The sequence below is a fragment of the Gouania willdenowi genome, chromosome 17 (assembly GCF_900634775.1).
Source record: "Gouania willdenowi chromosome 17, fGouWil2.1, whole genome shotgun sequence".
Taxonomy (NCBI): Eukaryota; Metazoa; Chordata; class Actinopteri; order Blenniiformes; family Gobiesocidae; genus Gouania; species Gouania willdenowi.
The window spans coordinates 9,873,836-9,896,518 of NC_041060.1; the positions used below are offsets into that span (position 1 = coordinate 9,873,836).

The 22,683-nt window shown below is 37.6% G+C and overlaps 1 protein-coding gene across 2 annotated transcripts in view; it reads right to left on the reverse strand.

Annotated features, from left to right (window-relative positions):
- The window catches only part of zswim5 (zinc finger, SWIM-type containing 5), a 73,417-nt gene continuing 50,734 nt past the window's right edge, over window positions 1–22,683 (reverse strand). Inside the window, exons 3-16 of one of the 2 annotated variants that reach the window (XM_028472192.1) lie at window positions 22,110–22,278; window positions 18,723–18,871; window positions 17,883–18,033; window positions 16,279–16,455; window positions 16,007–16,183; window positions 13,590–13,736; window positions 13,361–13,498; window positions 9,898–10,046; window positions 8,269–8,371; window positions 7,997–8,132; window positions 6,634–6,791; window positions 6,359–6,522; window positions 5,840–5,921; window positions 1–4,776 (exon numbers count right to left, since the gene is read on the reverse strand). In XM_028472192.1, coding sequence (XP_028327993.1) covers window positions 3,914–4,776; window positions 5,840–5,921; window positions 6,359–6,522; window positions 6,634–6,791; window positions 7,997–8,132; window positions 8,269–8,371; window positions 9,898–10,046; window positions 13,361–13,498; window positions 13,590–13,736; window positions 16,007–16,183; window positions 16,279–16,455; window positions 17,883–18,033; window positions 18,723–18,871; window positions 22,110–22,278 — 2,763 coding nt within the window. In that variant the 3' untranslated portion in view covers window positions 1–3,913. Of the gene's footprint in view, window positions 4,777–5,839; window positions 5,922–6,358; window positions 6,523–6,633; window positions 6,792–7,996; window positions 8,133–8,268; window positions 8,372–9,897; window positions 10,050–13,360; window positions 13,499–13,589; window positions 13,737–16,006; window positions 16,184–16,278; window positions 16,456–17,882; window positions 18,034–18,722; window positions 18,872–22,109; window positions 22,279–22,683 lie in introns of both variants that reach the window. The other variant, XM_028472191.1, reaches the window with a different exon arrangement.

The following is a 22,683-nucleotide window of genomic DNA, read 5'->3' on the forward strand; positions in this document are numbered from 1 at the left end:
AATCAATATAAAATGGTAGTAGCGTTACATAAATAGTAATAAATTCTTGCTTTATAGACAGTAGCTCAAGAAGTTGCACACACACGCACACAAAAAAAATATACAAAAAAAAAGTGTTGATGATAAGCTATGATACTTCTGTGGCAACAAATACTGGAAATACCTTTTTAATCATCAGTAGCACAAAGAGGCAACAAACACTTTAAAATTTCCCTCGAGTAAGAAAGTGACAAAAAGAAAAAAAAAACAAAACAGGGACAATTGTGGGTGAACTAGAACCTCTACAGCGTACAGTATATCACCTACAAACCATAAGGAAATTAAAAACAGGAAGTAGTTGATAGGGATCAAACGAAGGGGAGGAGCCTTTTTGCTTTGATGTTCAGTGGTGTAATAGTGACATTCCACTTTCAGAGAGCGTTATTTAACCATTTTAATCCTCATTGTGACAAAACTTTGCACCTTTTTCATTGCGACAGATTGACATGATTGATTGAGTGTTAAAGGAGAGAAATAAAACATCAAAGTAAAAAAACAAAAACAAATGTACAATGAGAGAGTGAACACAAAAAGACATCCACAGGCCGTCACTTTTGTTCATACAGTTTCGGACTCGGCTGTTTGCGTATCGCTTGGTCTCGACACGACACTTCTAAGAAGACACTGAAGGCTTTGAGTCCTGATTCGACAAAATCAACAAAGAGAAGAAGCAAAAAAAAAAAATAACCTTTGTACATTGATCAGACAGAAAGGCAATTTTCCATTATTATTATTTTTTTTTACTTTATATTTATCTTTTAAATGTCGCAGCAGTCGCACGGCGGCAACTGCGCACGCTGTCCGTATACAAAGCATGCTGGGTCTTGTCGAACTACTGCTCCGTTTTCCTCCTCCTCGCAAATTTTTTTTTCCCGCAAGGCGACAAGACCATCCAAGTGGTTCTGCATAGTCAAGTTTAGCACAAATCTGTTAACAAACAAATGCCTTCTTCCTCATGTTCTTCACCTCCGAAGAGCACGCCTCCTTTTGGAAAACAGATTTCCTTTCTTTGCAAAGGAAAAAAAAAAAAAACAAGAAAAAAAAACAACATAAACAATGCAAAGTAAAGAAAGTGAAAGAAACATACACGGGAGCACCTGAGAATTGCCTTTGAAGTCTTTGATCTTACAAAAAACAAAAATGTACACCCCGTCAAGAAACATAAAAAAAAAAAAGGTTAAAACAAAACACATGAACATACTTATCATAAATAATTATAACTTTACAATTTTCTGAATTGACACTTTCATATTTACAATATCTTAAATGCTTAATGCTACTACTTTTGTTTTGTTTCTTTTAAGTGATGTCCCTGAGAACAGTTTAGCCTCTTTTCTTTATTTTGCTCACTTTTCTTTTTTCCGTTCTGCATTTCTTCAATTTAAAAAAACAAACAACAAACAAATAAAAAAAAAGGCCCAGAGTTGTGACTGACTGCCCAGGTAGTGGGTGAAGGTAGTTCTCATGGAATGTATTGGCAGACAATATATAACAGCTCCAGTCCAAACCAGTCTGATTTTCACCACGTCTTCCATTGTAGCATAACCTTTCCTTTAGCACGTGTGTCTGCGATTTTGACTCAGTCATACAATGTATTTTAACAAACAATAAATAAATGCTGAAGCAGGGAGGAACGTACACAAGAAGAGGTATTTGTTTCAAGTGCTTATATGATTACGTTTAGTTTCGACTAGTGTATTTTCAAGCTAGCTAGCTAGGTTTATTTTGCCATTAACAAAACTTTGCAGCCGGGTAGAATCCCTTCCTTTGCCAGGGCAACAGACTTTAGCATTTGCACTTTTTTTGCCAACAACCCTTAAAGAAAGAAAGCCACACAGAGGAATTTATGGATGACTTTGCACCCTTTTCCATCACAAGACAGAGAAAGATGTTAATGTCAGCAGCTCGCCACAAATAGATACGTTGCTAGTCTGCTGTTAGCCTAGCCTAACATTAACAAATAAATATGTTAATGTTAGCAACTAGCCACAAAGAGATAGATAGCTAATCTGATTTTAGTCTAGATTTGAAGTCCAAGTTAAATTATTTAACTTATCTCCAATCACTTGTCTCTTTTTTGCATGTTAACGTGCTAGCTAGCACAAAGTTGCTAATGCACAAATGATCTAACAGTATTCAGTGTCAAATGACAGAATTCAGTTCACATCACAAATTCAAGCTAGATTTCATCCGTTCTCTTTAGGCTGCTAGCAACAACAATTAGCTAGCTGCTAACTGTTTCAGAAAAAAAGAGGTAATAAACTATCAAGCTAAATTAAATTTAAAATGTAATGTAAGCAGCTAGCCACAAAGAGAAAAGTTGCTAGTCTGGTGTAAGCCTAGATTTGAAGTCAATTACTTGCATTTTTAGCATGTTAGCATGCTAGTTAGCACAAAGTTGCTAATTCACAAATGAGCTGATGGTATTCAGTGTCGAATGAACTGAATTAAGTCAGTTCACAATACAAATTCAAGCTAGATTTGATCTGTTCTCTTTAGGCTGCTAGCAACAACAACAGTCGAGCTGCTAACCCATTGTACGTTTAGCTAATTGCTAACTCTGATTAGCAAGAATTTGAAGTAGCACAGTTTTATTGCCTTTTGCGGCAATAAACTATCAAGCCTGCTAAATTCTGCTAAAAGAGTAAGCGATTAAACCGAAAGACCCATAAACTTAAAAAATATCTAAATTTTCATAAAATTTCTCAAATTACACCAAATTGCTTGAGCTTTCAAGTCACTTTTTTGTTGCTTTTTAATGTATAAGCAACAGAAACTTTGAGTCTTGGTTTACCCACAAATTAACAACAATTATTACATATATATATTTAAAAATTTCTAAAGATCTGTAGTAAAATCTTGTGATAGAAAAGGTATTCTGAGCGAGTGGCAGGTTGGAATAATCAGCCACGTCCTAGAAGGTGAAAAACGTTCCAACAGAATGCACAAAGATGCCACTAAGGGGTAAGAATGCCAAATAGGCTCCACTTCTTTCACTTGTTGACTAAATCTGGATCTATCCTGTGAAAAGCCAACACTGCACTCTTACATTCATATCCTTTGGGTCACAGAGGGATGAATAGCAGTGCTTGGTTCTCTGTGAAGGTCAGAACAAAATGGACGTTCTTTATACATCACACAGGAGTACAGAATCAGATATTTACGAGGGTTAAAATATTAGTTTCTTTCTGAATTTTAGATCTAAAATCATTAGTCTATGAGGTGTTACAAGTCTTTTTTGGAAAGCTCCAGAGAACATAGACATGTGGCTTAGATTGCTACACTGAACTAAATAAGTGGCCATTTCTAAAAGGGAAGTCAAACCTGGCAAATAATACAGTCAAGGTATAATGTTAACACCATGTGTGTTCTGCACCTCACTAGGTTTTTTCCACCTTGAAAACTACTTAACCACAGCTGAAAGCATCTTCAGTCTTAAAGTGTTACACTCCATCAAAAAAAACAAAAAAAAAAAAAAAAAAACATTTGGTATTCTTATCGTCATGTGCCGCTGGAAATCAATGGTGTTTTTTTTTTGTTTTGCATTTCGTTATCACATTTGTATGACTTTTTCATAGCTAAGTTAGCATTAAGAGAATGGAAAATCCTTTTTTTCTTTTGACATTTCAAGTTGTTTCTCCCCCACATTTTTGCAGTCTCAGCGAAGTAGAGCAATATACTGCACTTCCTGGTTCACATTCTAGAAACAAAACACCAAAAAAAACACGACAAAAAAAATTGAGACAGTCAACAAATGGCTCAACGGAAAATATAAAAAATACAAAGAATGCAAAAAATTAAATAGAAACAAAAAATAGGTTTAACGACTTCCTAAGAAGTGGGTCCTTATGGGGGAAGGGTGGGGTGGGTGAGGTCAGCCAAAGCGCTCTCGGACTAACATCATGAGTTTTTTCTTGCCCTTGTAGATCTGTTTTAGGTTGTCTATGAACTGGTCAAACTGGATGTGGCCGTCCTGGGCCAGCAGAAAAGTCACGCGCGCTTTGCTCAGGAACTCGATGAACTCTCCGTAATGCCGCGGGCTGATGTGCGTCAGCCGTGAGTGCGTGGTGTTGATGTAGGCAGAGATCGTTGCGTCCAGCAGCTGCCGCAGTGGCGCCTTGTCCGTTGACATGAGCTTGCCGGAGTTCCTTCGCCCTGGGATGCCGGCGAGCCCCGGCGCCGTCATGGTGCACCGTCGCAAGATATCGGAAAGCACGGTGGCGCAGTGCACACTCTTCACCACCAGGGGGATGATGGCGGCAAGCTCGTTTTTACCTAAAGAGTGGCTGAGCGCACACGCCCACAGCACGTCGTTAATAGCTGGGTGTGTGTCCTGGTTGTAGGCGAGGTTCAGGTGTGTCATGGCGAGGGATGCTAGCTTAAACGAGCGCAGGGGGTACCCTCTGTGCTCCATGTATCTGGCAATGGTAAATAACTGCGAGTACGTCATCCCCGTCGACGCGGCGTCAATGACGATCTGATAGGCCGTCTCGAAGGCGATGTGGTCCTTCTCGCAGAGAGTCAGAGCCGACAGAGCGCAGTTCTGGGGGTCCTTCATGGCGCACTGTAGAGCCAGGGTCCTCGCACAGCTGGCCAGCTCCTCCCGCTGGGGGTAGTCCAGGCTAAGGCGGAGGATGGTGTTGTGGGACATGACGGTGGCGGCTACAATGCTGGTGGCCTCGGTGGGCGTGAAGAGGGTGTACCAGCTCTGTAAGATGCTCACCAACGCTCGCAGACCTGATTCAAGGAACAGGGACAACTTTTTAATGCACATAAAAGCATAACAATAGTACCCGTTTAGTTTTTTTTTTAATATTTGTTGTATAAATTAGAGCTAGAATTTTAAGGCATAAAAAGAAACAAAACCTGAAACGTATTTTCTTTATTCTCAACTTGTGCATGTTTTTTTTTTTTAAATGTTATATTTTCATGCCATTTAAATGGGATATTCATTCTTGCCAGCGCTGTTGAGTGTAGGGGCCCCCTACATTGTGATTTTGATCCCCTATGTAAGGACAGACAAAATAACTAAAAAATCTGACAATATAACTCAAAAAACCCACAAAATGACTCCAAAAACACACAAAATGTTACAGTTTGAGTGGTGATGCAGTAATCTTAACAATTAACTCCAAAAACAAACCAAATAACTAAAACTAACAGAAAAAAAACTAACTTCAAAAACTGACAAAATGACTTCAAAAACACAAAAAGAAAAACGAGTGGAAAAAAAAAAACATACAAAAAACTTTACTTCACAAAATTTGGCCATCAGAGGGTTATACATGTGAAATATTCCTGGTGAGAACCCTGTTTGGTTTTCCTGAAAACTGATCTATTTGAAAACAATGTCCAAAATTGAAGCTTATGATCTGAACTGATTATCAAAATGAAAGCGGAAAAAAAATATTACAATTTACAGCAGATCATTGTTGTATAAACAAAGTCTTCTTTGTTAAGTAAGAAAAACCTTTAAATTTATGCTTTCAATTTTCCGAAGAAAATGCTTTTAAAACAAGCAACACTGCAAGCAACAGATTGTTTTTAAATGACAAAACAAAATGAAAATAATACCACTTTTGCAATTTTGCAGCTTTTAATCATTTGTGTGTTTTTTTTGTGACATTCATTAAATTAACTAATACTTGTGTAGCTTATGTTAGACAAATTTTAAATGAGTGACCAAGTATTGTTAAAGCACTGCAATGAAAAACTCTTATAGGTTCACAGCTAATAAAGAATAATAATCTTAATTAAAAAATAAATCCAGTTTTCCAGGCTGGATCTTAGCTTCACATACCGACTTCCGTGGCACAGGTAACCAACCAGCGAACCATTTCCCTCCTCCTCCAGTTCAGCGTGGACAGAGTCATCCTCATCACCTGTAAAAGACACCAAAGAAAAGCTTCTGTTATTTTCTGAGGACAAATATTATCCAGTTAAAAGCGCTGGTGTTTGAACAGCGAACTGAACATGGGGTGAACGAAGCCGCAATAAAAAAAAAAAAAAAAAGTGCTGCTTGAATAATTGAAGGCTTTTTGGTCCTTGTGTATTGGAATAGAAACCATCAAGTTTACTTTAGTGGTTTCTCCTCCACAACAGCAGTAAGGTGCAGTGTGATGTTTTCTCTGTTAATTTGTAGCTCTGTAAAAATAACTAGTGCATGTTTAGACTGAGGAAACGGTGCCAGGATTTACTTTTCTGTGGTGAAGTGATTCATGAAAATTACTGACTTACACTCGTAGTTGGCCTGTAAAAATGCACACACACACATATACAGTATATATATATATATATATATACACACACACACACACACCTGCAGTCCCAGCTCCAGTGCCACGTTGAGCAGGGTCATGTCAGGCGGACTGTCGGCTGGTGTAGCTATTTTAAAGGCATCCTGTGCTAGTTTAAAGATTAAGGAAGAGGAGTGGATGTTTTTCTGGATGGCCTCCAGGACTGTACGCAGTCTTAGCATGTCACCTGAGGATAGAGCAAAAAAATAAAAAACACACAACTATAGATTTAGAAGCAAAAAAAAAAAAAAAAAAAAAAACAGCAACGTTTTCTTTAGTTTTTTCAGACAGGCTTTACCTTTAGCAGCGGTGAGCATTGTGGATGCTAGCTCACATTGTTGCGACTCCAGGTGGCCCAGTGTGAACCAGCGAGGGTATCTGCTGGGAACGATGGAAATGCCGTGATGAGAGTGGCCCACGTCACCAGAGGCTGCTGAGGACTCCAGCACAGGGAGTCTGAACCAGAGAGAGAAATTAAATAATACAAAGTCAGCTTTGGACTTACAGGACAAGCTCATTATCAATCAGTATGATCACCATCATCACCATTAGCACCAGTAGTTTATAAACCATTGACAAAGACACAAAAGAATACTGACAGACGCAACATGGATCCTCCACTGTTTTTACAAATGTGGCCTAAAACCTTTGAAATGCACGTATTAGAAGATTTATGCCTTTATTTTGCACCATATTTGTTTCATTAACCTTTAAAATGGGACTACTTTACAGTTTTAGAACCTGTGTTCCTCCATCTTGAAATCACGTGATCAATGACGTCACATAACCCCATTTACCTGTAAACATCCCACTGTATCCTATTTTAGATCATTTCGCGGCATTTTAGTCAAAATGACAATTTTTTTCAGTTTTTATCCTCTTTTCGTAAACAAAAAAAAGTTTACATCGACATCTTTCACTTTTCCTGATTATTTAGGGCAAGCAAAAATTGGCAATACATGAGCTAAAACGGTAGCCCAAAAAAATGTAGTGTAGGCCTTGATTAGGACACTCATGCATTAGTGATTTGGTAAAATACTACATATCTCAGTTCCAGATATCTTAAAGGGGAGGTATGATGAAAATTTCACTTCATAATGGTTTTGCTACAGTGATGAACATCCCTTTAGCCTCATTCAGAGAGCCAACGTTGAAAAAGTTCTGTCTCCTCCCTCCCTTGTTATTCCACATTTTGTAAAAAGTCAGCTCCAAACGGGTGAGTTGGATTTTCCCCGGTTGCTTACATCACCGACCGGAAACTCCTCCTCCTGCCAATCCTCTCTCCTCCTACCATGGACATAATACACGCCTCCTACCCTACCCTATAAGAATGTGAGCTCCTCCCTCTCAAACTATCTTACAGCTTAAACAAACACTGGTTTAATATAGAATATATATTATAATTTATTGCCAGTTTGTAAATGCAAACTGCACTACGGGAGGCCCAAAATATGCATACAGTCATTTACATGTGAGACCTGTTAAAAAAAAAAGGTAATAAAATAAATAAATATATAAAATGTAATATAATGTAATAAATGATAATAAATAACATCATAACACTGTTATGAAATAGACATGATAAAAACATCACATCATTTTTCAGAGCACACAGTATGTATCAAAGTCTGTACAGTTGTCATGTAGACAGTAGGGCTGACCTCATAGCGCGAAGGGCCACTTTATACGCCAGATCTGCATCATGAGGCAGGAGGGCGGAAAAAAGGTACTTGGCGAAGGTGTGCATGGGAACGCTTTCTCTGTGGATGACCTCACCCAGACCACTGAACGGACCAGCTGGAGGTGAAAAGGCCAAAAAAAAAGCTTTATAATAAGTAATTCAGTGTGATGTTACTTCTGCTATAGAAAAGGTTTATTAATCACAGACAATACAAATAACTTTAACAAATACATTTGCAAAGTGTTTGAATACCATCTAGAAGCTGTACGGCTTGTTTCCGTAGGGTCTGAACCAGGAAGTCATCCAGCTCCAGCTCCTGCAGTTTGGCAACAATCTGCTCCTCATTACGACACACCTAAACCAAGGAAACAATTCAATTCGTCTGAACATTAAATGCAAATCATCAAGACTTTACTAGATTAACATATTATAAGTAAATGTGGCGTGTAAGGATTATAAAGCTAAACAACTTTTTTTCTGTGCAAAAAAAAATACTTTATTAAATGTAGGAAATCTTAAAAGGATTCTTCACTTTTTTTTTTTAGTGTTTTTACAAACGTGGCCTAAAACCTTTGAAATGTCCCTATTAGAAGATTCATGCACCATATTTGTTTCATTACCTTTTAAAAATGGGACTACTTTACCGTCTTAGAACAGTAGAAAATAATCTATGACAGTTTCAACTCTGCGGTTTCACAGTGGACAATGAAGCAGAGAAGAAGAGCTCTCCTAAGTGACTTTTACTTTCCCTTAAACAATGCCAGCTGACTCTCTGATGTCACAAATGTTTTTTTTTTTTTTTTACTTCTTTCCTTAAACAAAAGAGGGGATTGACATTGACATCGTTAAGTTTTCCTGATTATCGAGAGCAACCAAAGCGGCACAAATTGGCATTTTGACATAAAAATCTGAAAAACAGGCTGAAACAATGGGACTTTTACAGGCAAATTGAGCCGTGTGACATCATCAGTCAAGATGGCCGAACACAGGCTCTAAAACGGTAAAGTAGTACAATTTTTAAAAGTTAATAAAACAAATATGGTCCAAAATAATGCATTTTCATGGGCATAGATCTTCTAGTAAGGCCATATTTTGAAAAACAGTGGAGGATCCCTTTAAACGGACACAAACTATAAGAATGTACTCTGTTGAAGTACAGACAATCTGTGTCTGATCTTAACTCTGCAGTTTTAATGCCCTCCTGAGAAGGGATTTTTAATTTTCAGACATTACCAGTCAGGTAATTGAAAAGCTTTTGCATTGCAGCGTATACACGTAACAGAAATGTATTCTAATCTGGAAAAAAATAATAATTTTGTTTAGTAGAAGTTCCCTTCAAAATTCCTGATTGGTTTTCAATACGCTTGCTCATAGTATTAATATTGGTGCTAAGTCCGCTGACATTAAGAAAGGTCTGAGGTAGCCGTGTTAAGCCGTCTAAAGCAGATTAACATTTGCACAAAGAAATGTTCCTTGGATTTATTCTGGTTCACACTGAATTTAAGTACGGGGACTTTTCCGCTTGTTTTTCAGGAAATGAAAATGCTGTGATGATTTTGTTTCTTTCTGCATTGCTTTAACATAAAATGGCCTGTTTTTGCACATTTAGAAACATGGGAACATTTTATTTGATTGTAAATAGTTTGTATACGTTCCTCAATTTGATACATTTTGTTGAAAAATCTGTTTTAATGTAAGCTTTCATTGTTTTCTTCCAACTAAATCTCAAAAAAGTTTTTTCAGTTGTGTGTTTTTCTTCATTTTAAACCGATACTACACCGGTAGAACATGTAATACATTGAAAAGAAAAAAAAACAGCCAATTATTGGACGTCTAAAGGGTTAAAAAAAAAAAGCACTAAAGAAAAAGTCGATGACTGACCTTGTCCTGGGCGTATAGACCTTCAGGCATGATCCTCTGCTGGCCCATTCCCATCAATGCCACCTCCAGGGCCAGAGTCAGGTAGGACTCACCACCATCAGGGCTGCCCCACACCGGCACATGGTGGTAAATTGGAGGTCTGGGGTCGCCTTCTGACAAAAAGGAAGGAAGATTCGGCCTCACATTTTTGTTTCATTCAAACATTTTTATAACATTTGGAACTTTCCTTTGGGGAAACAATCTGTTGTGTGTTTTCTCAGCTTCTGATAACAACTGATTTCAAATGGACTGACATTGTGTTTCATTACTTATCAGTAATTACAGATTGTGCTGATCCTCCTGAACCCAGTGCCCATAGTTAATCCCATTGTAACAACTTGACCAAGGGGAGGAGCTTAACACAAACTATAACATACAGCATCAACAATTACAATGTACCAGAAACTTAAAAAGTAGAAGTTACTTCTATAAAAAGGAACACAAACTGACAAAAATACACTCAATTAACAACCAAAAAACAAAACAAAAGAAAAGGTAGTAACATCTATGTGTAATATCTCTCTCCAACAAACATGAGCAACTGACGGCCTGGGACCCACATGCAGCCCCCAGTCTAAATGTGAGCGGCCCCCAAGGTGAACGCACATCATGACTGAGATATACACACAAAATGATGGAACAACACACAAAAAGACAACAAAATAACTCCAAAAACACATAAAATGAGAAAAGAATGTACAAAACAACAACAAAATTACACAAAACTAATCCTAAAAAAAGCAAAGTGAGAAGCAGATACACAGAACGACAACAGAGATATACAAAAAATACAACATAAACACACAAAAATGAGTTCAAAAACACAAAATAACAACAAAAATACACAAAATAACTAAAAAAATACTTAAGATAAGAGATATTCAAAATGACAACAAAAATACACAAACTGACAATAAAAACAAACAAAAATGACTTCAAACAACAATAACACAGAATTACTAATGAAAACATAAAATAAAAAATAAAAACAACAAAAGGAAGAAATACACAAAATGACAACAAAAACACACAAAATAGGAGAGATTAAAAAAAACAAAAAACAACAGAAATACAGACACCAAAAACAAACGAAAACAACTTAAAAAAACACCACAAAATGACAGCAGAAATACACAGAATGACTCAAAAACACAGTGTGAGAAAAATACACTAAAAGACAACAAAAATACACAAAATAACTCCAAAAACCACATCAAAATGTGAGAAAAAATACACAAAATAACTCCAAGAACAAATGAAATGAGACATAAAAAATGACAACAAAAATACACAAATTGACAACAAAAACAATAAAAAAATGACTCAAAACTCCCCCACAAAATGACAACAAAAAACACAAAATCACTCTGAAAACACATATAATGAAAAAAATACACTAAACGACAACAAAAATACACAAAATGACACATAAAATCAGAGCAAAACGCACTCCAAAAACCAGGAAACTCTTTGTTGTGCTCTCCAACATGTATCCACCATACATACATGGTGGACTGACTAATCTAAGATGGCTGGCTCTGCCATACTTGAATGCCTGACAGCTATAACAGTGAACAGATGCCTCGAGAGCCTCAGCTGTTGATTGGTGTCCATTTGTTCTCTTTGGTTTCCCCGCCCCACCGCTCTTCTCTTTAAATCCCCTTGGAGCAACAGATCCCCCTTAAATCCTGTTTATTTCAGGGATCTGTGTGTGTGCAGTGAGTGGGAGAGACTTTGGATGGCTGCGTGGAAAGCTGTGGATCACCGTCTCTGACTGACTGACTGACTGACTGACTGACTGAGCTCCTTCTCTAGAAGTTTGACTCATGAGCAGCCAACTGATTGGCAGATTTAAGATGCATTCAAGACCCGCCCCCCCCCCTTTTGTAACAGATGTTTCCAGCTGTTTTCCACTGGGAAAAAAACCCGGGAAGCCTGGATACATAGAAAATATATTACCACAATCCTCAAATTTCCAAAATGTCCTTAACACAATCGATCCTTTTGTTCACTTTCTTTCAGCAGACACAAGTGCGCACGCACGCACGCGCACGCACACGCACACACAGAAGGACATTGTGCCAGTGGTCAGCATTGTTCAAATTTACAATAGTTCCCTGTAGCCTGGTAACAATGAGACACTACAACCCTATTCTGCTTTGTTTCATTGAGCACAGGTGCTAAAAAAAAAAAAAAGGGAAAGAAAAGAAAAATGCAAATGTTGATAAATTGTGTCCCTACCACACACAGACACACACACACACACACGCACACGCACAGATAAGTGCGGGTGTTTCACTTGAGCCCATTGATGCGTTGCTGGTTTATGGCTCTCTGAAACACAATAGCTGCTGGTGCTTCATATATAGGAAGTGGAGTGTGTTGTGTGATGATGATTCACCGCTCCTGGGACTGATCACCTCTACTCAGGATTACACAGTCTCAGCTGGTCGAGTGTGTCAGGAAATGCATCTCGTGTCGAGCTAATAAGCTCTTTGGCTAATTCGCTGTCGAGGCAAGAAGGCAGTGGGTACACAAGGTGGCGTACAAACCAACGAGCATAACAGATAAGCTGCACAAAGGCAAAGAGGCAGGTTTGTTGAACACTGAAGAAAGAAAATAGCCAATTATTGCTAAATTTAAATGGGTAATAGGTGCATTGCACAGAAAAGCAAATATATTGTAGCTTTCTCCATCTGAGTTACAGTAAATAAGGCGTGAACATATTTAGCTCCTAAGGTTTGTGGTATTTTTAACATCAGAGATGAGCAACTTCACAGAAATGAGTCTGATCCAAGCGCCACATTATCAACACTCACGTCAGCATTTAAAATAAGGACCAATCTGGGCATACAGAAAATATCATCCTGTGTGATTTTGGAGTAGTTTAGATTATTCTAGTTGTGTTCTTTGTATTATTGTTGTCATTTTGGAGTAATAATAATTTTCTGTTGTGTTTATTTTGTCATTTTGTGTATTTTCTTTGTCATTTTAGGTTTTTATAGTCAATTTGGGTATTTTTTTAATATATTGCTCTGTTAGTTTTGTGTATTTTTCATTTTCATTTTGTGTGATTTTGGTTATTTTAGCTGTGTTATTGTTATCATTGTGTAGATTTTTTTGTACGTTATTTTATGTATTTTTGGAGTCAATTTATTCGTTTCAATTGGGGGCTGCACAAAAATCAGTCCGAGGGCACTGCCTGTTTCTCATGTAAAAAAATAAAAATAAAAATGGCAAATGCAGATTAGTAGAAGATCATTCGAGGCCCTTTAAAGATCACAAAAAGTCAATTACCGATGTCTATGAATTGTTTCATGAGCAAAATATGACGAATACCATAATAAAAAAGTGTGTTTTACATCCCTTGCTTCTAGTTTCCTTCATTCAAATGCAGTTACTAACAAAAGAAATGTTTCAGCACCTCCTGTGTCCATGCTGTTGTCGTCATCCACCCTGCATGTTTCCGTGAGTGTGATAAACAGGCACCCGATGGGGTCCAGAGGATGACCCACCCAGCCCTCCAGATTAGTGGTGGAGGTGACGCCCCTCTGGAGAAGCTCTGAGAGCAAACACAAGATCGCAGAAGAAGAAGAGGTAAGCATCACTTTACGACCTTATTCAAACAAACTAAATGTATCCACGGTGATAACCTTTCTTTTGGTGTTTGTAGATATCCATCTGTCTCTGCTGCTGGAGGCGGAGCGTGTTGATGATAGCCACGGCTAATCGCAGCGCTTCCCGGGAGTAGCCGTGGGAACGCAGGGCGTCGACGCGAGCGCAGGCCGTTGGAACGTGGTCTGTGTGTGAGTGACAAAGTTAGATAAGACACACACAGGCACACACACACACGCACGCACGCACGCACGCACACACACCTAAATGACGTGATTCAACTGGTCCAACATGCACTTCTGTTACAAATAAAAAATCCCTCAAAGCCAAGATACACATGCAGACAAAAGTAAGAAACATTCTGTATGACGACATTAGTAATGACACCAGGGATTGGGGTCAATTGTAATTGCGTAATTATAATTGTAATTTTTTTAATTTATTTGTTTATTTGAGTAGGACAGTGTGTATTAATGTACAGCCAAAGTTGTAAATACAACAGATTTAGCTAAATGCTAATTTGCATTCATAGTCCCATTTCAAAATTATTTAATTTTGCTGTTGTAATTGTAATTAAATTGTAATGGAGTTTAGATAATTAACTTTGTAATTGTGACTGCCATTAAATTATAATTCAATGCACAATTGGGGAACTATGTTAATGCAATTCAAATTAACTTTATTTATCTAGGGTAAATTACAACAATAGTCATCTTAAAGCGCCATCAAAATATAAAATTCCAAACAAATTCACATGAACATACATCAGCTACAGTGGGAAGAAAAAACACAGTTCTATGTACAATTCTACACATGTAGTTAATTATTAAAATATGTTTCATATCAAACTTTCCCACATTTTACCATTAAAAAAAATATATAATAGAGGGGTATACTGACACAAAAAAAGGCTCAGATGTCCACACCAAAAATATTAAAAACTATATTTTTATTGATTAGGAAACCTAACAAGGTAACCAATAAATGAGAAATAAATTAGATGATAGATATTCGTTTTTAGTGTATTTTACAGCTGATTTAGGACCCGTTATCATAAGAGATGCTAACAGAATGCTAACACAAGAGGAAGGTTAGCCTTTATTAGGATATTTATTTCAGGCTAAGTAATTGTGATTCATTTAATTTAACTTTAGTAACTGAGAACGTAATTGTAAAGGACTTTCTGAGGATAAAAAAATAATTGTAATTTAATTGTAATTGGAAAAAATGCTGCTAACTCTCATTGTAATCGAACATGGATCATTAGAAATGTAATTGTAACTGAAAAATGTACCGTATCTGACCCCAACCCTGAAGGACAGACACACACGCACACGCGCACACACACACGTGCACACAGTATCAGTATTCTGCAGTCTCAGCAGAATGCTGGTATGTGTGCAGAATCTGACAGATCTTAGCTGGAAGCTGCTTACTGCAGATACTGCCCTCAATATCAGCAGAATTACTGACGGTGTGTGAGTGAGCGGGCATGGGGGCTTTGCCTGAGTGTGTGTGAGTGTGTGTGTGTCATCTCTTAGTGGAATTAAAGGGTATGCGACGGTCGCATAAAAGCAGTACATCATTTGGAAATCCAAGCTTTTCTAGAGTACCACATTTATTTATTTATCTGAATCATATCCACTGTTATCCAGGAAGTTTATTATTATTTATTATATAATATATAGTCATCCTAAAGATGTAAATCTTTGTTTTACTCAGAAATAAAATGGGTTAAAAGTAACCAAAAAATGTGAATAAGGTGGTAAAATGAGATTTTAAAAACCACAGAAATTGGTTAAAAGTTGCAAATTAGAGTGGGCAAAAACAGACAGAAAAATTGGAAAAAAGTGTTAAAATTGGAACAATTAGTTTAAACTGGCAAATAATGGACATGACAAATCATGAGTGTAGTTAAATTGGCAAAAAATAACCATGAAATATGGTGAATAGAAGTTAAAAGTGACAATAATAGGTCAACATGTGATATTAAGTGGGAAAAGTGGTGGAAAGGGTTTATAAGTGCTGGAAATATCTTGAAAGTGGGAAAAATGTGCAAAAAAGGCATTAATATTTGATGGAGAAATGGCAGAAATGGGAGTAATGGAGCAAAAATGCATTAAAAGGAGTAAAAATATGGCAGGAAAAAGTGATGAAAATAGGTTAAAATATGGCCAGTTTGGTGTCGTTGCAGAAAAAGGGTAAAAATAAGCAAAAATGGGCTCAAATTGTTAAAAGAAAATATTCTTAGTTTCTTAAAGGCATGTGGCGACTCCCTTCCAGTGTTGGTCCTGTTCTAGACAACTATGAAGAAGTGTGTCTCATGCAGTTTATACAGTAAGTGTAATAAAAACAGATTAAAAATAAACAGTAAATGCACGGTGCAGCTGCTGCACACATGTCAACAGGTGAAGATGATTGTGTTTCTAGGCGATGATGAGTGATAACGCTGTACCTAGCCACAGCGGTAGGCCCTGTGGGTTGAACAGGAGGCTCTCTCCTTCTCTCTGGTAGGATGGGGACATGTAGTGGTCACTGCTGATGATCCTCTGCAGGTGGCTGTCCTGCCAGTGGAGGTCGCACGCTTCAACAGCTCGACTGAACACGGTCCGCCTCGGCCTGGACAGAGAGTCTGAAACGACGAGACGCACAGAAAAGTCAGAGATGATCACCAAAAATAAAGGCCTACACTTGTATTTATGCGTGTGTGTGTGTTGTCGTGCTGACCCTGTGCCAGGTTGCTCTGAGGCAGAGCGTTGGTGATGTTTGGAAGCTCGCCACCGTAGTTGCCGTCCTCCAGCGGGCAGATGTCCAGGTCGCCCCACTTCTTCAGCTGCTTCAGCCAGCCGCTCTTCTCCTCGCTCTTACAGTGAGGGTTCAGCACCACGCACACCCACAATGCACCTGGGGATATGAGAATGGTCAGAGGGCAACAGGCAAAAGAAGATTTTCATTTAAAATGTTTAAAAGTTATCTTCTCCAGCACCTTTTAATACAATTCCAGCCAGAATATAAAAAGTTTACAAACATAAGTATTTAATGTTTCATGTTGTGTTTAAACTACTGAATAAGCAAACATTCTCGTGCAGACTAATTCAGCTATACTAATGGGAACGTTAAAGGTTTATGCATTTCTAATAACTCATAAAATTTGAAAAATAAAGTTAATGATAATCGTAAATGTAACAGTGAGTGTAAGAAAGTCATCTGTGTAGTTGTAAAGCTGGCCTGCCTCTGTAAGTTTTTCTCTTTGCACTTTATTAATAAATAGCTTTATTACTGATCTAAAATTATTAACTCAACTTTATTTATATATAGGGCAAATTACAACAAAGTCATCTCAGTGCGCTTAACAAAATATAAAGTCCATAATAAGATAAATAACCCACTGCTTAGTTATCAGCGGTTATTTTTATGATGTTTGAAGAACAATATTCAAATTATTATTATTATTATTTTTTTTCAAAAAAGGTCAATTTTGTAACGTTTTTGATCAAAAACAAAATATATGAATATACAATACAATATACTCATATATTATACAGTATATGCATTATATATAATGTACTATATATACATATTGTTGCGATGGGGGGGCTGAGAGGTTTTTATTCTTTGCACTTTATCAATAGAGCTTCATTACTGTTCTTCAAATCTCAAAAATAACTAATTATTTTAATATAGTCCAAATTTCAATTGGGGGGGGGGGGTGCTGAAAAAGGTTGGGAACCACTGATTTAACCTGAGATTCATTTTCTAGTAAATCACATTTTTAATGAACATACATCATAAAATCTAATACAGAGTTCATAGATTTGTAGATTTTAAACTAAGTAAACAATCTGAACAGATAGCACGTTGCCCCCCCCACATCCATTCAGCTTTTTAACGTCCATAATCTTCACACGTGTTAAGTGTCAGATGTCTGCGTCTAAGAGAAAAACTTATCACGCTGCAAACGCAGAGCTCCCTGTCTGTTATTTCTGCCTGAGACTGTGTCATGATCTCCCCTCGCTCACCTGGGAAGTGGTCTTATTGACCTCCTAAATGGTGAGATTGATTGCAGAGAAGCTGAGCAGCCTTATTGATCGGCAGCCTCTATCATTCACTCTGTGCTGGGGCGGGGGGGGGGAGGAGCCTAGGAGAGGAACCCGAGCAGGAAGGAGCACCAGCTGAGTGGATAACCTAATAGCTGCTTATACTCCCAGCTTTACTCAACAAGGTGACTGTGTTTGTCGAGTGACAGGCTGGTGAAACAACTGTCACGCTAATAGGAAAATCTAGAAAAACTCATAAACATACACGTATGACATTGCTTGAATTGTTCTTACCCAGCTCGTCCCAGAGCTGCCGACACTTGTCCGTCATCCCCGTGCCTTGTTGTCTCCACAGAGACAGGCGGGGGTCCGCCATGAACTGCTCCGTTATCAGGGTTAGCATCCGGGCTCCGTTGGAGTCTCGCATTCGAAGCATCTCCCGCACCTGGAGAAAAAAAAAAAGAAGAAACGAATAGAAATGAATGAGAAAAGCTGATAAATTGTGTTTGGGAGCGTCCAAAGGTACAAGGATTTTAGAAAGCAATCAATTTCTGAATATGTGAAGTTAAAAGTGCAGGAACACTTTACTTGAAGTTTTTTCCATAAGGCTGAAATGATCAGTCATTAGCATGAATAAAGTGTAATGAAGGCTGTCATTAATTGTCGTTTGCTAAATGATGACATGTTTGTATGTTATGAGTCATTTTGTGCGTTTTTGGAGTCATTTTACGTGGATGGATCTAGTGGGGTCAGGGTTAGGGGTTAGGGTAACGAAGGGTTAGGGTGTGTTGGAGAAACTCACTTATATCAGAGGTAAAACAGAGAAATTTGTATGGAAACAATTATAAGATTTTCTTGAACAACACATTGTTTTTAGCTGCTGTATGTTAAGAATTTTATTCTAACCATTTGTGTATTTGTTATATATTTGTCTTTGTTTGAATACTTATTGTTTGTATGAGAAAAAAAAGATTTAAAAAGTTCAATTAAATTATTGTTTAAAAAAATAAAGCTAATAAATGACTAAATTAGGGAATGAAACAAAAAACTAAAATATCTGTGACCTTTCAAACCATATAAATAAAGCTAAACATGACAGTAATGTCCATGTTTGAAAAAGGTAACAATGTGAACCTTTGCAAACATGGAGTTGAGCTGCTTCCCAGAGCCGTAGTATCCACCCTGAGACAGGAACTGTTTCACTTGCTCCCTGACTTGATCTTCATCCAGATGCCAGCAGTTGTCATCGTCAATGCTGGCGCCTGCAGTTGGGTCTGGAGCACCTGAACACACACACACACATACACACATTAAATGAAAGGCATATAGAAAGCGACACCATTGGTAGAGGGCTTGGATAATAATACTCTGCCAGTTTTGGAAAATGAAATTAAATAAAAGGCAGATTTTGACAAAAAATTATGGATTTTTTTCATACATGATTTGCAATTGGCTTAAGAAGGTGCTGATCAGAAGGCTCAGCCAATCAGAGCGTAACTGGGGGGGGGTGCTTTTACCTACTAGTCCTTGGAAGTCCGGTGTTACGGTTTAGGTGGTGACAATTTGAACTGTCAACCAGCTTCTGCGGTGATTCCATGTTGTACTAAAACATGTACACATTATTTTTAACTTATTAGGTTAATAAAGTATATTCTTATATTAGACCAGTGGTTTTCAATCTTTTTCTGTTGCACCCCCCCTTTGAAAAAGAATAAAAAATGTTTAGCCCGCCATTCCAAAAATATTCTAACAAAATTGGACAAAAATGTAACTTTTATTTTATTTTTAAAATCTTTATTATTATTATTATTATTATTATTATTATTATTATTATTGATATTATTATTTGCCACATCCAACACAAAGACAGATACAATTACAGAAAAAAAAAAGGAAAGAAAAAATGCTGACAGGTTACCACAGTATTCACAAATCTTATACATTGTGTGTGTGTGTGTGTGTGTGTGCGTGTGTGTGTGTGTGTGTGTGTGTGTGTGTGTGTGTGTGTGTGTGTGTGTGTGTGTGTGTGCGCGCGCGCGTGATAGAGATATTACAATAATTATAATAATGGTATTGTGCTATTACTGGGTGAGGGGAGGAGACAATAAAGAGTTAATAATAGACATGTGGGGGAAATAAAATATATACATATATATACAGTATATACACAAAATAGATATTATAATACAATTGAGAGAAGAGAGAGAGAAAAAAAGGGGAAAAATAATATTTTCGACTTGGAGCACACACCATTTGAATAAGAATAAAACATTTTCAACAAAATTGGTCAAAAACTTTTATTTAAAAAAAAAGTAAAACTATTCTTCTTCAAAACCCATAAAAATAACATAAGACGTTCAATCACAAATTTTATAATAATAATAATAATAATAATAACAATTAATAAAGGCCCCTCCAATTTTTGGAGAGAGCTTTCTTGAACCTCCGGTGCTGAAGCCCCCCACATTTTGGGAACCACTGCCTTAAACTTCCTCTTTTAAAAGTATATTTTATTAAGTTAAAATACGTTTTCAGTGACATGGAGATTTTTCGTAGGGCTTAAATTGCTTTATATTCTTAACATACAATCTGAGAATATAATAAAACAGACGATGACCCAGGGACATAGTTTACACAGAGGGGCAGGCCAGTGAAAATCATGCCCCGTTTGTTCAGTCCATCACTGACTTCCTGTCAGGTTGATACGTCCCTGTGCTAACAGAGAGGAAGTAATCACAGTACACTGGACCCTCACCACACGTACAGCTTTTTGTTTTGAGTGCACCTCTACGATGTTGCACTAACAGAATATATAAATAATATATAAATAAATGTATTTTTTTCGGCTATTCAGCTCAGAGAGACTCTCACAAAACACTCAGAGAAATGTTAACATTTGCCTAAAGGAAACTCTGCTTTGATCTTAAAGGAAGGGAGAGAATAAAGCCCAGAAAAAAAAGGTCCGTTTCCAACTGGGCAGGAGAGCGCTGTAACATTCCTCCATCAAAGCAAAGCCTCTCTCCTGGATCAACTGAACTCCAACCCCCATGATCCCCTTTGTCACACAGAGCAGCTTCCTGGTCAGGAGAGCTGGAGAATGTCAACAACTAGCGTGGAGGATGAAATGGACAGCGAGATAAAGATTTTTTGGTTTTTGTTTGTTTGGTGAGAGGATGTGTCTAGTGTGGCGTTTCCCTGATGGAAAGCTGTTTTTTTTTTTTTGGTGTTTTCCTTTTCGGGGGGGCCTTTCATCTTCCTGCACTTTTCTCCTCCTTCCCCATTTCCCTAAGTGCCCTTTTCCCTGCCTGTTCCTGTTCTCCTCTTACATCTCTCTCCTCACCTCCTTGTGCATCCATTTAATCATTCCCTTCCCTTTTTCTCTGCTTTTCTCCAACCTACCCTTCCAGTGGGAGGACGTAGTGACGGCACCGTTGCAACTGAGAAAATCAAATAAGCTATTTGAAGCCGGCCTCGCTGCTTTGCTGGAGTAATTAGAGGCCCGTACGACAGGCTGCAGGCAGACATGCTGCTTATTTTAAGTCTGGCGACTTTCAAGTCTGGCCTGTTGCTGTGAAGATACCACTGCAATGAATTGAACAGCACCTCCACAGATACAAAAAAAAAAAAAAAAAAAGTTGACATGCTTTACTCTCTTATTGCCCTTATTTTTAACATGAGATGTTTGGGTAACACTTTACTTGAAGTTTTATACATAAAGCTGACATTATGCTGCCATTATCTGTCATTAGCATGAATAAGGTGTTATGAAGGCTGTCATTAAGTGTCGTTTGCTAAATTATGACACCTTTCGCTAAATTATGACACCTTTGGAGATATGTTGGCATTTTTGGGGTTAGATGGAGGGATCTATTGGGGTTAAGTGCAGTTATGATTAGGATTAGGGTTGGGTAGGGTTAGGGTTAAAATTAGGGAGCATTAACATAAGGATGCACATTTTCCTTTGATTTTGTGTATGTTTTGTATATTATTGGAGTTGTTATTTGCATTTGTTTGGTCATTTTGGATGTTTTTGAAGTCATTCTGTGTATTGCTTGTTGTTGTTTTGTAGGTTATGAGTGATTTTGTTTTTGGGGTCATTTTTCATTCTCGATTTCTTTGTTTTTCTGTTATTACTGTAGCTGTCTTCTGAATTTTGGAGTACATTTGTTTATTTTTGTTGCCCCTATGTGTGGTCCTTTGTAATTTTGTATGTTTGGTTTTTAAAAATGTTTTCATTGTCAGTTTGTGCATTTGGGGGGCCGCACAAAATTGTGCTCAATTGTGCACAAAACCCATGTCTGGGTTAGAGTAATGAACAAAAGTTAATGATAGCCTTTATGACACCTTATTCATGCCAATGACAGGTGTCATATCATAATAATGATAGTCTAATGTCAGCCTTTATGTATAAAACTTCAAGTAAAGTGTGACCGATGTTTGTCCAACATCAGGAAAGTCCGTTGCCAGCTTTTGAGCGTTGGCTATCGATTGCAGAAGAAACAAAACCATTGGGCGTCTTACCGTGAACCTGGTTGATTTCAGAGTTGGAGGACAGGATCTCGTCGGCCAGCTTCTGCGCCGTGGGCAGCACCTCGGTGTGGTGAGCCGTGATCAGATACTGGACGAGCTTCTGCAGCTGATCTCGGTTCATCTGGAACAACGTCTCTGAGATAGGCAGCCGTAGCTTAACCTGCAGCCAACACGAAACAAGGGACGTGAATAATAGTTGAATTGTGAAGATTTAGCCAAAAAATATTTATTGCTGCTTTATGGATTTGAACTGTTGTGATGTAATCGGGTGATCTAAGATAATACTAAGAATGTAAGATTATGTCGCAATATTTCATCGTGTGATTATCGTATCGATCCAAAAAATGTCCAAATTGTTTTTTAATCATGTTTTTTAATGAAAAAAAACATTTAATTGTGCCAATATATGCATAGCACGTAAACGCCCAGTCACTAGGTGTCAGTAAACCACATCAGACCTAATTAAACTACTAACCTCCTCAATGAATTTTAGCTTGGAAGTTGATAGCGCTTTATTTTTATAAAACATGCTGGGCACTTTTATAGATGTGTTATTATTAATATA